At 44.8% G+C, this 14427-nt stretch overlaps 2 protein-coding genes across 2 annotated transcripts; one reads left to right on the top strand and one right to left on the bottom strand.

Annotated features, from left to right (window-relative positions):
* Nucleotides 1–200: 200 nt before the first annotated feature.
* On the top strand, nt 201–5021 carry si:dkey-14d8.1 (zinc finger protein 329). Its single transcript, XM_037461827.2, has 7 exons — nt 201–423; nt 1213–1421; nt 1633–1725; nt 1814–1906; nt 2092–2202; nt 2466–2589; nt 2690–5021. Exons 1-7 carry the CDS (start codon nt 399–401, stop codon nt 4366–4368), a joined length of 2334 nt encoding a protein of 777 aa, XP_037317724.2. The 5' UTR covers nt 201–398; the 3' UTR covers nt 4369–5021.
* Nucleotides 5022–5644: 623 nt separating this feature from the next.
* LOC119211016 (high affinity choline transporter 1-like) lies at nt 5645–8805 on the bottom strand. Its single transcript, XM_037461592.2, has 8 exons — nt 8565–8805; nt 8277–8390; nt 8013–8168; nt 7752–7900; nt 7502–7645; nt 7211–7364; nt 6816–7033; nt 5645–6425 (listed from the first exon to the last, which is right to left on the bottom strand). The coding sequence occupies exons 1-8, from the start codon at nt 8746–8748 to the stop codon at nt 5907–5909; spliced, it is 1638 nt and encodes a 545-aa protein (XP_037317489.2). The 5' UTR covers nt 8749–8805; the 3' UTR covers nt 5645–5906.
* Nucleotides 8806–14427: the final 5622 nt, after the last annotated feature.

Raw genomic sequence — 14427 nt, 5'->3', positions numbered from 1 at the left:
GTGTTATTTTTAGTCACTAAACAGGGTGTAGACACTTGCTCGGTGAGCATTCAACACCCCTCAACAAGGCGTAACTATTAGTATAGGTCAAATGGAGTAATTTTGGGATAACCATCACAATTTATATGGCCAATTGCTCGTCTGTGATTTTACGACTTTCCCAAAAACCTCAAGACCGTGCTTTTAATTTGTAGACTTACATCCGCCGGAAACACTAAAGCTTTTGTTTTGGAAAGCCGCTCCCCAGCGGTCGCCATTATTCTTCCTGGCTTGACTGTCAGGAGAAACACGGTTAATAACTTTTAGACATTATATTGCGGTGTAAACGGCTACATTGTCTGCCCGTTCGTGCTGTTGCTTGATCTTTTCATGAATTAGCTTCGCGCCCTGGGCCCAGAATGGAGAAACGATCCCACACCGCAGGTAAGCTGCTAAGCTAACGTTAGCACGCTAACAGTAGCTGCCTCCCGAGAACGTCGGACGGAAAATGAGCCGCAACGAAAGACATCTGTTGCCGTAAACCGCCTGCTTGATTTTAATCACGAGTCAACGTGCGCGTTTCCAAGCCTTTTGTTGTTGTTTTTTTTGTGATGTTTGGTGGCTAGCTAGCCGGTAGCTTTAGCGGAGGGGGGGGAGGGTCGTTTTTTTATTTTTTATTTGACAATCCTCCCCCCTGGATGTCCCCGTCGAGCCCCCCGCGTCGCGTAAAATATCAGCTGCGATGAAACCGTAACGGTGTACGGCCATCCCCCATCGACCGCAACTCCGAAATCTAACTCGGTGCCGCGTTACAGTTTGGCGCTCATTCCCTCCGCTACTTCTCGGGCACCCGCGAGACGTGCACACTTTATCTGCAGCGATGGAAGCGATGCAGCGCCCCCTGCCGCAGCCCGACGCTCCCTCTGCACGGCAACCTTCTGTTGTTGTTGGTTCGTAACAAACAGCATTGTACAAACCGAACGGCAAGAAACGCATAAACACACCAGGAAGAAAATAGAAACAAATGAGAGATCCAGCTAACAAACAAATGTGCCCATGTTCTGAGTCTCAAACTAACTTAAAAGGGCGCAACAGAGCGAGATGTTGAACAGAAGGAACGCTCACACAGTCCATCCGGGACAAACCTTTCTGTTGAGCTTGATTTTTGCTGCAGGTACTAAAATAATACAGATTTGCAGAGAATTCCACATGTTTTCCCCTCGTCCCAAACAGGTGTTGGAGGTTCCCTCCCTCTGTCCTCCCTCCGTTTGATGGCGTCCCCTCTGCAGCTGACATACTCGTACATATGGCAGGTCATACGGCAGAGAAAAGTCAAGCAGTACGGCAAAGTGGAGGAGTTTGTGACCATGGTGACGCAGACGGTTCCCGAGCTCATCAGCTTCAAGCAGACTGCCCAGCTCGTCCTGGGGCTCAGAGCAAGGGTGGGAGCTTTTGTTGTTGTCATTAAACGTGTATGAATGAATGAACTCACATTTTGTTTCATCGTCACAAACCACACACGCAGAAAGTGTGTCTGAAGTCATAGCTTCTATTCTTGTGCCTCTCAGCATTTTCAAAATATTTGATACCCAATTGGATTTGAAGTTTGAGTCATCAAACGTTTCTTCTTACAACCTGTATTTTCTCTTGTAGATCATTTTGGATTTGCTTCAAAAAGACGGACCACCAGATTCCAGAGCTATTCAAACTCTTATAAATAAGTTGAAGGTCTCTTCATCTATAGGGGTAAGAGAGGGAACATTTCTTTCTTTCCTAATGTGTGAATTAAGCTATTGACGGTAACCCTCTGTAACGCATTATTCCTGTGTTACAGAAGGATGCAGAAGTGGAGAAATCTCAAACAAATTTCATGGTACTGGTCCAGAATCTGCTTAAAAACCCAGCTGAAAGAAAACGCTTCTTCCAGGTATTGGCAACTTAATTTTTTTTTATTCCAAATAATACATTTTATCGTCTTAGTTATAGTTGTTAAACACTTGAAACACACACACAGCTAATTAGGATGTTAAACACTGAGCCTGTGGAGAACAAACACTTCAACTCTTTTCGGTACCCGAAATGTTCACCTCAAATCACATTGTCTCCCTACAGGACGTGTTTCCTGTTCAGTACGGCATAAAGTTTGATACGGCGCTGCAGGCTCTGACTGCCAGTCTGGTGTGCAAGCTGGAGCAAGTTCTTCCTGTTCCCAATCTCTCCCAGGTAATAAGCATCACATTTAGATATAAACTGAGTAGCAGCAGGAGACAGGAAGTAGGTAAGTTTTATCTGATTGACTCTGAAAAAAGTTCCTTTAAGCTCCACATGGGTTTTGTGGTTGATGTAGATAAGCAAGCCAAAGCAAAATGTAATCTTTTTATAGGTGAACGCAATAAAAAATGCTTCCTTGGATTTGTTGTCAATCAAACAAACTCAGAGGTCAAATGAACATTCTTGGTTTTCCATTTCTTGCCTCTCCACCTCAGCTTGGAGCCATGATCTCAGCAGATCTCTCCGTCCTGGAGGCGTGTGGGGGCTTCATCCCGGACACCCGGGACCTGAAGACTCTCCTCCTGCACCAGCAGGCCAAGGGACTCCTTGGTGTTAAAGGTATACTTCAATACTTTGTGATTGAACACACAGAGGAAAAGGTTGGTCATTAAATATAGATGATCTAACGCGGTGAAAATGAATCCATCCATTTGTGCAGCAACAGTCTCGTCCTCGGTGGGAAACTGTGTGCTGTCTTCACTCGCCTTCCGGCCCAAACCGGTAGAACCCCCGCCGCCGCCGCCACAAGAACCACCAAAGCAGTTAGAGGCGGTCCAAACCGGCCCAGACTCCCTCAGTGACACGGAAGACCTTGGAGTGATGTCGGACCACCCTGCGAGCCCCGCAGAACCAGCCGCTGCACCGCAGGGGCAAAATCAGAAATCGGCCGGCGTGGCGGTTGAAAAGGAAAAGAGTGTCCCAGCAGCAGCTCAGGGGGAGGATCCGTTGCGGGAGAAAAGTTGTGCACGGGAACAGCCCACCGCAACTCTCCAAGGGAGAGCGGAAGGTGACGCGGCGGAAGCGGCAGATAAACCGCAGGCCCAGCGGCCGCCCTTGAAGCCGATCCCCTTCCGCGTGGTCCAGATGCCGGTCAAACTCGCCCCCGCCTCGCGGGAGGCGAGCGGCACGGGAACAAAAGACGGCCAGAAGCCTCACACCCAGCGTGTCACCTTGCACCAGTGGGTGTCGCAGATCGCCACAAACTCGCTCTCGCTGCCGGCCCTGCCCCCGCTGCCCCCGGCCAGGTTTGGCGTCGGGGACGACGCCAAGCCGAGCATCCGGCGGAAAAAGCAGATCCGGCCCCCGGCGGACCGGTTCACCTGCAGCGTGTGCGACAAGAGCTTCCCGTACCAGTCCAAGCTAATGGACCACGAGCGCATCCACACGGGGGAGAAGCCGTTCGCGTGCCCGGCGTGCAGCAAGAGCTTTCGGACGCAGGCGTTCCTCAACAACCACCTGAAGACCCACAGCACGGCGCGCCCGTACGCGTGCGGCCAGTGCGGCAAGTGCTTCAACAAGCTGCAGAGCCTGACGAAGCACATGCTGGCCCACAGCGGGCAGAAGCCCTTCTACTGCAACATCTGCAACAAGGGCTTCACGCAGTCCACCTACTTCAAGCGGCACATGGAGTGCCACACGAGCCAGATGACGTTCCCCTGCAAGCACTGCACCAAGAGCTTCCCGACGGCGTTCAAGCTGACCAACCACGAGCGCTGGCACACGCGGGACCGGCCGCACATGTGCGAGCGCTGCGGGAAGAGGTTCCTCGTGCCGAGCCTGCTGAAGAGGCACATGGGCTACCACATCGGGGACCGCCAGTACCTCTGCTCGCAGTGCGGCAAGACCTTCGTCTACCTGTCGGACCTGAAGAGGCACCAGCAGGACCACGTGCCCAAGGCCAAGATCCCGTGCCCCGTGTGCCAGAAGAAGTTCTCCAGCAAGTACTGCCTGAGGGTCCACCTGAGGATCCACACGCGGGAGAGGCCCTACCGGTGCTCCATCTGCGAGAAGACCTTCACGCAGGTGGGGAACCTGAAGGTGCACATCCGGCTGCACACCAACGAGCGCCCGTTCAGCTGCGACGTGTGCGGGAAGACCTACAAGCTGGCGTCCCACCTGAACGTCCACAAAAGGACCCACACGTGCAAGAAGCCCTGGACGTGCGAGACGTGCGGGAAGGGCTTCTCCGTCCCCGGCCTCCTGAAGAAGCACGAGCAGCTGCACCTGCGGGACGCGAACCCGGACTTCGCCGGCAAGCGGCGGCACCGGGGCAAGCACAAGAAGCACTCGCTCAAGAGGAAGTACGACGAGGAGGACGAGGGCAGCGACGACTATTAGTCAGAGGGACGGGTTTTTGGTAAAGCCGTGATGACGTCTAAAAATAATCAAGAGGAACTCATTTCTTGTGCTTGTGGTGGGGATTAGGTTACCACAGTGTTTTGGGTAGTGAAAACACATTTAGAATGATGTTAGAACCGTTGCTCTTTTTTTTCATCACCAGTTTTAAAGACTCCCCTTGTAACATTTGAGGTGTGGCCGGCTTCAATCATTTTCCAGCCAGCTGGAGCATCTCAAGTAATCAGAGCTGTTTGGTCTGAATTTAGCCAAATTTTTAAAAAAATGTGCACCATGTCAACTATACAGTGAAATATTTCAATGCATGACAATTTGTATTATGTAACATGTTGTAATGTCTTTAGGATACATTTTATTTTTGTTTAGAGGCTGAGGCCTACATATATCACTCACTTCTTGTGTAACCCTGAACCTTTCAATTACTCTGCTAAATCCGATTTGCATTTATTAGGATTTCTTATTTTCTTTTATTTTCAGCTGTAGGAGGCGTGCTGTATTGGTATTAAACAAACACAAGAAGAATGTGTGGCTGTGAATCTTCTCTCCGCCATTACTTCTTCTCTTGTGAGCTGCCATCTACACAAGCCATGAAGCGATAAACCTGTTTTACAGAAAAATAAATTACAGCACTAAACAAATGGAATGTTGTCTTACTAGTTTTTTTCTTGTGAAAGACGTTATTTCAAAGCAGCTTTGATCGACGAGCCCTGAAACAGGTCCTAACAGGCCCCATAGGTCTCATCTTAAGCGCTGTTAGCTCAGCTCCTGTGGCTGGGCGGAGGTCTTCTGAAAAACAACCATCCGCTCATAGTCTCTGCTTGAGATGGGGTTGGAAATGACTGACCGTCGGCTCATTAGCGGCCTCAGAAAGCAGCTCAGAGCCGCCGAGTGCTGCGTTCATGCTCAGCAGGAAATCCTTGCTTTTGTGTCCTCGACGCATGAGCCACTGCTAAGAGGGACGCGGACGCAATAGAAGATGGAGATCGAGGGCTGACTCCTCAAAGTCACAATCAATTACCATTCCTCTTTTAGGCCCTTCATTGTTATGTACTCAATATTCTCTTGTGTTAGGTATTTAAGTTGTGATCTGTAACGGATTGTTTAATTATTAGCGACTCCGTCATTGTATTAATACGAGATACCAAATGAAGAGCCAGAATATGATTGAAGTTGAAGCTTTATTTGCATTAGCATTTTTCTTCCTGCGCAGCACATGCATATCTTGCGGTTTTGGAACCAGAAGAAGCCGCTGAACTATCCAGGTATATGTTTATCATTTACAAAAACAATGGAATGTTGAATTAATTAAAATGTTTTAACACCAGGAAAATAGTAAAAAAAAAGCTCGAGCTTCAACCAAAGACCCCCAAATGAAAAGACGTAAAGGTAAGTGTATTGAGTTATGTGCTGCTTCTTAGTTTGTTTTTCACCACATTCTTTAGCTACTCATTATACACGGTAATATCAAATGTTATGAAAATTCCTTACATGAGTATTTCAAAGATGCACAAGGAAAGTGTTCATGAGGACGGGGTCAGTGAGGATTTCCTCACAGTCTCCTTCTCCTCATGCCTTCGGACCGGTGCTGTGTACTTCACGGGCGTGTCGGTTTCGGCGTCACCTACTGCTGTCAGCAGCCCCTTCTCAGACAACCACAAGGCGAGGCGCGACACTACCAAAATGGTCGCCATGGTGACGAGCATGATTGCAGTGCGGAAAGGGAGCAAGCGGTACCGGCGCCCGTCCACCATCCTGTCCCACGGCAGGGGCAGGACGTCAGGAAGGCCTATCGTGGGTTCTCCCACCAGAGCCCGCAGCAGGAGAGACAACACAAAGCCTGCACAGGCGCCGTAGTGGTTCACCCTCCGAGATAAGAAGAAGGTGCATATCACCTGGGGAGCCATCATTGAATAAACGACGTCCGCGCTGACGATCCAGAGCAGGTGAACGGACTTTGTTGTCATGGCCAGACCCGCTCCCATTATTCCACACAGGAGGATTGACCCTTTGACCACGACAAGAATCAGTTTCTCTGAAGCCTGAAATAGAGGAAATTAAGGTGTTTACTTTTATGAAACCAAAACATGGGTCGCACATTTCGTTGTCTAGCTACCACATTTAGGCACATCTGTTCTTTCCAAACAAAACAAAAAAACTGCATTTTTTATTCTTGGCTGGTTTCAGGTTTCAAACCGTTTCAGTTAACTCGTGCCAGGAAAATTATTTCCATATTGTGCCTGTGCTTGCAGGTTTTAACACACCCTCACAGTGCCACTTGCATGGCGATGAACTCATCTTCCTGCCAAAGCAATTCTTTTTTTTTACACCGATTTCTCCCATGGAATTCGTTTGTTATTCAAAAAAATCAGTATTTTGAACTAATCATCCAAAAGAATCAAAGCAACAATGATGCTAATGTAAGATGTTACCCCTTTGTAGATGACATTCTTGAAGACGTTTCGACCCAGTTGGGAGGCGACAGAGAGAAGGGCAGAGTCAACCGAGGACATCACAGCCGCAGCAAGTGCTCCTATACCGATCAGTGAGACGTAAAATGGGCAAAGGTGCTGAAGGGCGATTGGCAAGATCATCCCGGCTTTGCCTTGTTCGTACGGGCTGGGGGAGCCGTAGCTGGTCTCGTTCCAATCTGACATTGAACAAAATTACGGAATTGATTGTGTTTTGATGTGTTAGAATTACTACCTATTCTTAAATGGTTATTTTTTCATGGATTTAAAAACATAACAGTCGTTATGACAGTTACAATAACACCAAATATACATTTTCATTTCAAGACAACGAGAGGATGATTCAATCTAAATACTTGTCGATGCAGCTACTGCCCCAATGATGAGGGATGGCACGGCAAGAATTGGGCATAGTACTGCCCCAGCATAGCAGGTGAGTTTGGATTGCGCATCAGTGGCTGTGGACAGGACTCTCTGGTAGAAAGCCTGGTAGCAGATCCCTCCGATGGCCTTGGAAGGGAACACAAAGCAAGCTCATGTCGGGGGAAACATCACGCAACATCTTGCATATTAGGTAAACACATGAGCTTTAAATGGAATAGCCTTTTTAAAGTAAGTGTTTTGCGGCTGTTACAGGTGTACATTACCAAAAGCAGTAGGTCGTCTACCCAGCGGCCTGCTTCTTCCAGCTGTAGGCTGCCGATCCACGGCTCCTGGTGCAGCTTGGTCACCGCGGCTACAGTGATGTTGGCGGAGGACGGGTTTGCCAATATGAAAGGCACGCAGAGCCACTGAAGTAGGGAGGAAAGTATACAACTGATTCACAAATCCCGCACTAGCTGGAGGACATATTGGTGTTAAATGCTTGGAATTTCCTTAAAAGTCCAGTGTTTGTACCAATCCAACTAGCATCAAGCCGAGCTGGATGACGTCAGTGTAGGCCACAGCGTAGAGTCCTCCCATTAACGTGTAAAAGACCGCCACAGCGGCCGAGATGCACACGGCGAGCATGGAGGAGATGTCCATGACCACGCTTATCGTCCCTCCTGTAACCACAAACCAATTGTTTATTTCACTATATATACTATATATGTAATTGAGATTGTACTTGCTGATCCTGAAGGAGTTTTGATCATCAAGTTGTGATTTCTGACATACCCAGCGCACCAAGGACACATGCTACCCACAAGATATCGCCGATGAGAGCGGGAATGAATAGAACGGCCGCCAATTTGTTGCCGTATTTCTCCTGAAATGGGTCCATCAGGGTGACATACTTCTTTGACCGAATAGGTTTCACAAAGAAGAGTGCACCTGAAGTCGCACAGACGTAAACATCGTATTTAAAATCAGCGTACTGATAAGAAATAATCATTTTACTTTTCACCACAACAGTAAGCAGTTGTAACTGACCGTACTCACCTATAACAAAGTTCATGAAAAAGGCAAGGGGTCCAATGGCCCACACCAACCCCTTTGTTGGATCATAGACCACTTCAGCATTACCCAAAATATAGCCTCCTCCCACCCAAGTGGCTGCAAAACATCAGGACACACTCAGGCAATACAAAAAAACAATTAATTATTCAACATCTGCTTTGAGTACCCTACTATTAAAATTAATTTACCTTGATGGATTTCTCTTACAAACCACATATGGCCCAATTCAGAGATAATGAAAATCTACAATGTTATCATTATTATTTTTACCTGTCATGGTGCATATGCTGACCCAGATGTTTAAGTTCCGCCCCCCAACCATTGTGACTTCACTGCGGTTGCCGGTGCTATTCTTCTCCTCACATTTGGACTTCCTGGATGCCCAGACACCCATGGCCAGTATCATCACGTAAAACACGCCTATGGACAGCAGTCCTGGCCAGTTAACCGCCATCGTTCGAGTCTGTGGTGAGAGGACAGAACCAGAATGGTTCTCATAAATACTTTAACAGTGATTGCTATGATTACCTCAACAAGAAAAAACAAATAAATTATCTTGTAATCTCTTCTTATGTCTAACTTATGTCACCTAGATTATTGTGCACCTGTATGGTCATCTACATCTAAAGGACAAATAAAGAAATTACAAACTGCCCAAAACAGAGCTGCCAGGTTAGTATCACATTGTCCCATAAGAACAAACACGATCAGTATGCACCATTGACTCTCATGGTTAACGGTAGAGAACAGTTTTCAACTACATTTGTGAGAAACACTGTCTTTTCTTCTCAACCTGTTTACTTATATAACCAGATAGTTGGGTGTGATCAAGTCCGAGATGGGGACTCGAGTTTGAGACTCGGACTCGAGTGCGACTTAAGTGGCACACACAGTGACTTCAGGCTTGACTTGAGACCATACTTGCCAACCTTGAAACCTCCGAATTCGGGAGATATTCTAGCGGTCAACGGGGGGCTCAACCACGTCAAATTTGATCAGGCATCTGAAAACCCACCCTGATAGGTGAGTAAACATGTTTAGCTAAGCAAGCATTGACCATCTACCGCAGGGGTGTCAAACTCATTTCAGGTTAGGGCCAGATACTGCCGACACTGACGATCGGCGCGAACCCCTGACGGGGGTGGCGGCGCTGACGGGGGTCGCTGGCGGTTCGGCCGACGGTTCGCACTCCAGTGGCGGACCGTTTAATCTCCTTAAACTGTCTCTGCTCTGCTCACTGAAGCAAAACAATACGTGGACAATAAATATCAGTTTATATCAGTCTAAATAAATGTTTAGAGCGAGTGTAGTCAACTACTGCTACTAACAGCTCCGGTCAGACCAGGATTATTTATTTATATCCGTTAATGAACTTTTCTCCTCTTGTTACCCTGGTAACCGCTGTCATTACAGACGGTTGCGTCGATTCTTACTGTGAAAATCTACGCACTTCCGGTTTAGCGGCTACGCTTCGTATTTTCATCTCATGGGAAAAACCACAAAAAAATAAACCCAGTAAAAAGTTGTTGGTGTGTTTTTTTTTACGGTAAAAGGGACGATGATAAGGTACACAGCGAAAGTTGACACAAGCGGTATGTAATACAGACTGTGAGGCGACACACGGAGAGTGCATTGTGGGATTTGTAGTATTATGGTGATGCGTGCGATACACCGGCGGGCCAGCTCTAATAGTAAATAGATTTGATCATGCGGGCCAAAGATAATTCATTCACGAATTATGAGTTTGACACATGTGATCTACCGTTAGCTTGCTTCTTGCTTTAGCTACGACCCAACGTTACGGGAACGAATTTTTACGCTCTGCAAGTAAAAAACAAATATTCCTCGACATCTGCAGGTTTAATGAGTTCAACAAAGCAAAGAAAGGGGCCCGTGCAGAGGGACAGAGCAGCATTGATTCATTCTTAAGCCAGACAAGAGGTGTACAGCTATACAGCCTGGGGCATCCCAGACAGAAGGCCATTACTGAATCCATAATACAGGACCTCGTCATTTCATGCAACCTACCTCTTTCTTTGATTGACAAGCCTAGCTTCAGGAATTTTATGTCAGTGGTGGAGGAGAGATACTGCCCTCATACTGTATGCTAATACTATTAGCCTAATAGTATTAGCATACAGTATTATTATGACTGCTTTAGTGTTATTATGACTGCTTTATCTATTAGCCTATAGATAAAGCAGGCATAATAACATATTACATGCTTTGAATTCCTTATATATAGCTATGCAGTGTTCTAAGCAGCCTGGATGGATCGCTGTACGTGTGGCAACACTTATTATAACCACAAGAGACTTGAGACTTAACTTGGACTCTAGCTCAGAGACTTGTGAGCATCTCTGGATCAAGTTCATTCTTATTTGACTCGCTCAGCTGAGGGTGGCCGGATGGTGTTACCACACCCAAAATCAAATGCTTTAAAGAGACCAGTTATTAGTTGTTCCAGCAATCATTGGAATAATTGTCCAATGTAAAACGAATAGCAAAGTCTCTTCCAAGTACTATCTGAGAATGCACTATATAAACGTCTGAGTAGGGAATGGACATATTTACTGTATGAATGAAATAGTTAATGTAATACTATAATAATGTGTTTTGAAATATTTCTAACTGTTTATAAGGTACAATGTTTTATTGCTTTTAGTTTATCATTGTTAAGTGATTTTTCTTTTTGTTGGACCCCAGGAAGACTAACTTGTCCCACCTTTTAACAATAAACAATAAACTGCTGCACAAGGGGGCTACTGTGAGACTGACCATCTGACCAGTAGCCGCATTTATCTTGGTGCTTTGCATGCTTTATTATTCCGATCTCTCTCTCTCTCTCTCTCAACTGAAAATGACTTCTAAAGAAAGATTTTTTGTCAATGAGGTTTTGTCACAGCTCTTTGATCATGTGACGTAGAGGAGAATGTGTCTGAGACAAAAGATGATGTTGAGGAGGACCCTGATTATGAGGCATCCTCCTCTGATGAGAATAAGACCCTCATTGTTGACCCTCCTGTTGTCTCTCAACCACCAGAAAACACTCTACCCCTCCAAAAATGTAGTTATTATGGTCTCCCCACATGAACAACAGGTAGACTTAATTATTCTAATGTCATCAGAATGCTTCCAGGTTCTGACAGGTCGCTGTCAGCCAGGTCCATGACATAAAATCAGCATTTGAGCCCTTCATAACACCATCAATCGAAAAGGTTCGACTGACAAATTTCGAGGAAAGGGGTGTGTACGGGGAGAGCTGGAAAGACTGGGATGTGACCGACCTGCAGGCCTACATTGGGTTGCTATTTTTGGCAAGAATGCACAAGTCAAAAGGCGAAGCAACAGCAAAGCCTTTAGGCTGCTTACACTGGAAATATATCATATATTATAATAATATATATAATATTATTATATTATAAAAATGATCTCTTTTATATGAAAAGTCAATAAGTGACATTTTGGACTGATCTGCATATTTCTCCATAGTCGCTTAACGGGAATTTCCGGATGTTTAAGGGGGTGGGTGTCTTTTTTTTATTGAAGTCCTATTTATGTAGTCAACAAACTAGCACAAAGTTCCAAATACATAAACCTGGGGTAAATATATATATATATATATATATAATTATAATAATTTTCTGGGTGTTTAAAAGCAGTATGGTTGAAGAAAACGAACAGAGGAGCCACAAATGTACTCACTCACTGTAGCCTTCAAACTTCGAAATCGAAAAGAAATGTGATAAAAAAGTATGCCGGCAAATCAATGTCCAAATCCCAGAGCTTTAATCAGGTCCAATGCACACGCACAAATCAGGGTTTGTAACCAGGGGTCCGTTTCAAGAAGCTAGTGAAAACTCAGAGTTTGTAAACCCTGAGATGAGGGAAACTCTGGGTTGTCTGTTTCAGAAAGGGAGGTTACTAAACCTCAGGGTGAGTGGCTATGGTAACTGAGCCTGTGAACCTAACCTGGTCGGAACCAGGTTTTCTTCAATATACCTCGAGTTTCTTTCACAGGCTCCTCCCCCTGACAGCAGCCAGCCAATGACACAGCGCTCTTTCATTTCCTCATTCATTCATACTCTGAATCAGGCGGATTTTAGGCAGTTTCCACATATGAACAAAATAAGATCCTTGTTCTGCATTCTCTAAACCTAAATTTAGTAGATGCTAGCGTATGGGGCGCCGTTTGTAGAATGTTGCACGTTCTAAAATCCTGCGCATTTTTTGTACATTTAGCATTTTCATATGAATAAAAAAAGCAGGACAATATTCACATGTCACTTTTTCAAACATTTACAGACGATATCGTGTAGATACATGCAACAACTTTTCCAAGTACAATGTTTGGCAGTAACACAAAGTTGTTAAATAATAAATGTTAAATGTAAATGTGAATGTTAAATGTTATAATAAATGTTAAATATAAATGTTAAATATAAATGTAAATGTTATATATAAATGGTAAATGTAAATGTTAAATATAAATCTAAATGTTATATATAAATGTTAAATGTAAATCTAAATGTTAAATCTAAATGTTGAGTTTAAATGTCAGATTTGACGACTGACAATTACAATACTTATGGTAATTCATGCAGCAAGCCAAGATGGAAGTCCGTATGAATTAGCTTTTGTTTTAGAGCCGGGGCACCGTGCAGATGGTCCGATCGACGGGGGCCGGACCAGTGAAACCATCGGCGATGGTCCGTTCGACGGGGTGTGGGAATGCGTTCTGATTTATTTTTATCAACATGCATCACTTGTCACTATTGCTCTCCCCAGATTGGTTTAAAACTTTAAACCTGTATGCAGAGCCGTGGGAAATGTGAAACGCCTTTTAAACGTGTTTGTTCCCTGGACACAAACCAGTGAGAGCCATTAAAGAGGATGCACCTGAATAAACTACATTCACATGCAATACCATTATACCAGTTTTTACCTGCGATATTATTCTTGTGATTAAATATGAGCATGGTGTGTATTTCAAGCCTGTGTGTAGTTCGTTCGAACAGTATAAAAAGTCAAATTTTCCCACTGGGAATTAGTAAAACGTATGGTTTATGATTAGTGTGTAATATATATATATATATATATATATATATACGTATATATCAGGGAAATTATGTGGGACAGGTGAGTGACATCAAGGCGGGGATGCAGCAGTGGGCGGAGTCTACAGACAATGACAGAACCAAGCAAACCCATGTCGAAAATAAACCAACCAAAACCCGTGGCATAACACAACACACAGCGATCACAATGAAAAAATGTCTCTTAGACCCCAGGGATCTTAACAGAATGAGTATTTCGTTACCCACCTTTTTTTCTTTTTAAAAACGTGCAGACAGCCACGGAGAGGAGGATTAGTCAGTTTTACTGGAGGCACAAGAACGTTGTTTTTTTCAATATGTTTTTGCATATATTGACTATATTCAATATTCACTGAATTGTGGAGGTGTATTCAACAAACGCCGTAAAACATCAAAACCAACTCTGTAATACTCAGAGCTTAGCTCATTTGTTTTAATTCAAGATGGAAATCTCTTAAAGCTGCCTAATAATATATTTAGCTTTTCATAAGAATATAAAGCATGGCTATATATATATATATATTGTGAAAGGGAAAAAGCCTTCAGAGTCTGCAGTTCCCCTCAGCTGTCTGTTGTGTTTTTGCATAATTGTTTGGCATAGATAGTTGTTTCAAACAAGAAATATGCATGTCAAGGGACAATGGGATGTACCAACGTTACTAGAATATCTGCATAGTCAATGGACTTTACTCATATTGCACTCGTGGCCTCTTTGTGTGACCAAGCTGGATCCAAGTCCGTTGACCATCCCGCACCACAAAGTGTTCACGAGTATTTCCAAAGAGCACAATTACTTGCTGTAAACATTTTCTGCCTTAACATATGCACACAGACGCCGCTCTAGCAACGCTGCTTCCATCACCCTCACTGCCCAGTGTTTACCCCTCACGGCTGCAGACCCCATCTCCTTACAGGGTCACTTCAGAACAAAAGAAGAAAAAAAACACCCGCCAGGTTAATGATTACTTAAGTTTCTATTCAGGGCAGTTTTACGTGTAAAAATGATACTAAGCTCATTCAAGTCAGTTTTTTTTTTT

The sequence above is a fragment of the Pungitius pungitius genome, chromosome 2 (genome assembly GCF_949316345.1).
Source record: "Pungitius pungitius chromosome 2, fPunPun2.1, whole genome shotgun sequence".
NCBI classification, from domain to species: Eukaryota; Metazoa; Chordata; class Actinopteri; order Perciformes; family Gasterosteidae; genus Pungitius; species Pungitius pungitius.
The sequence above is the reverse complement of the archived record's forward strand: the minus strand, read 5'-3'. Positions and strand labels throughout refer to the sequence as shown.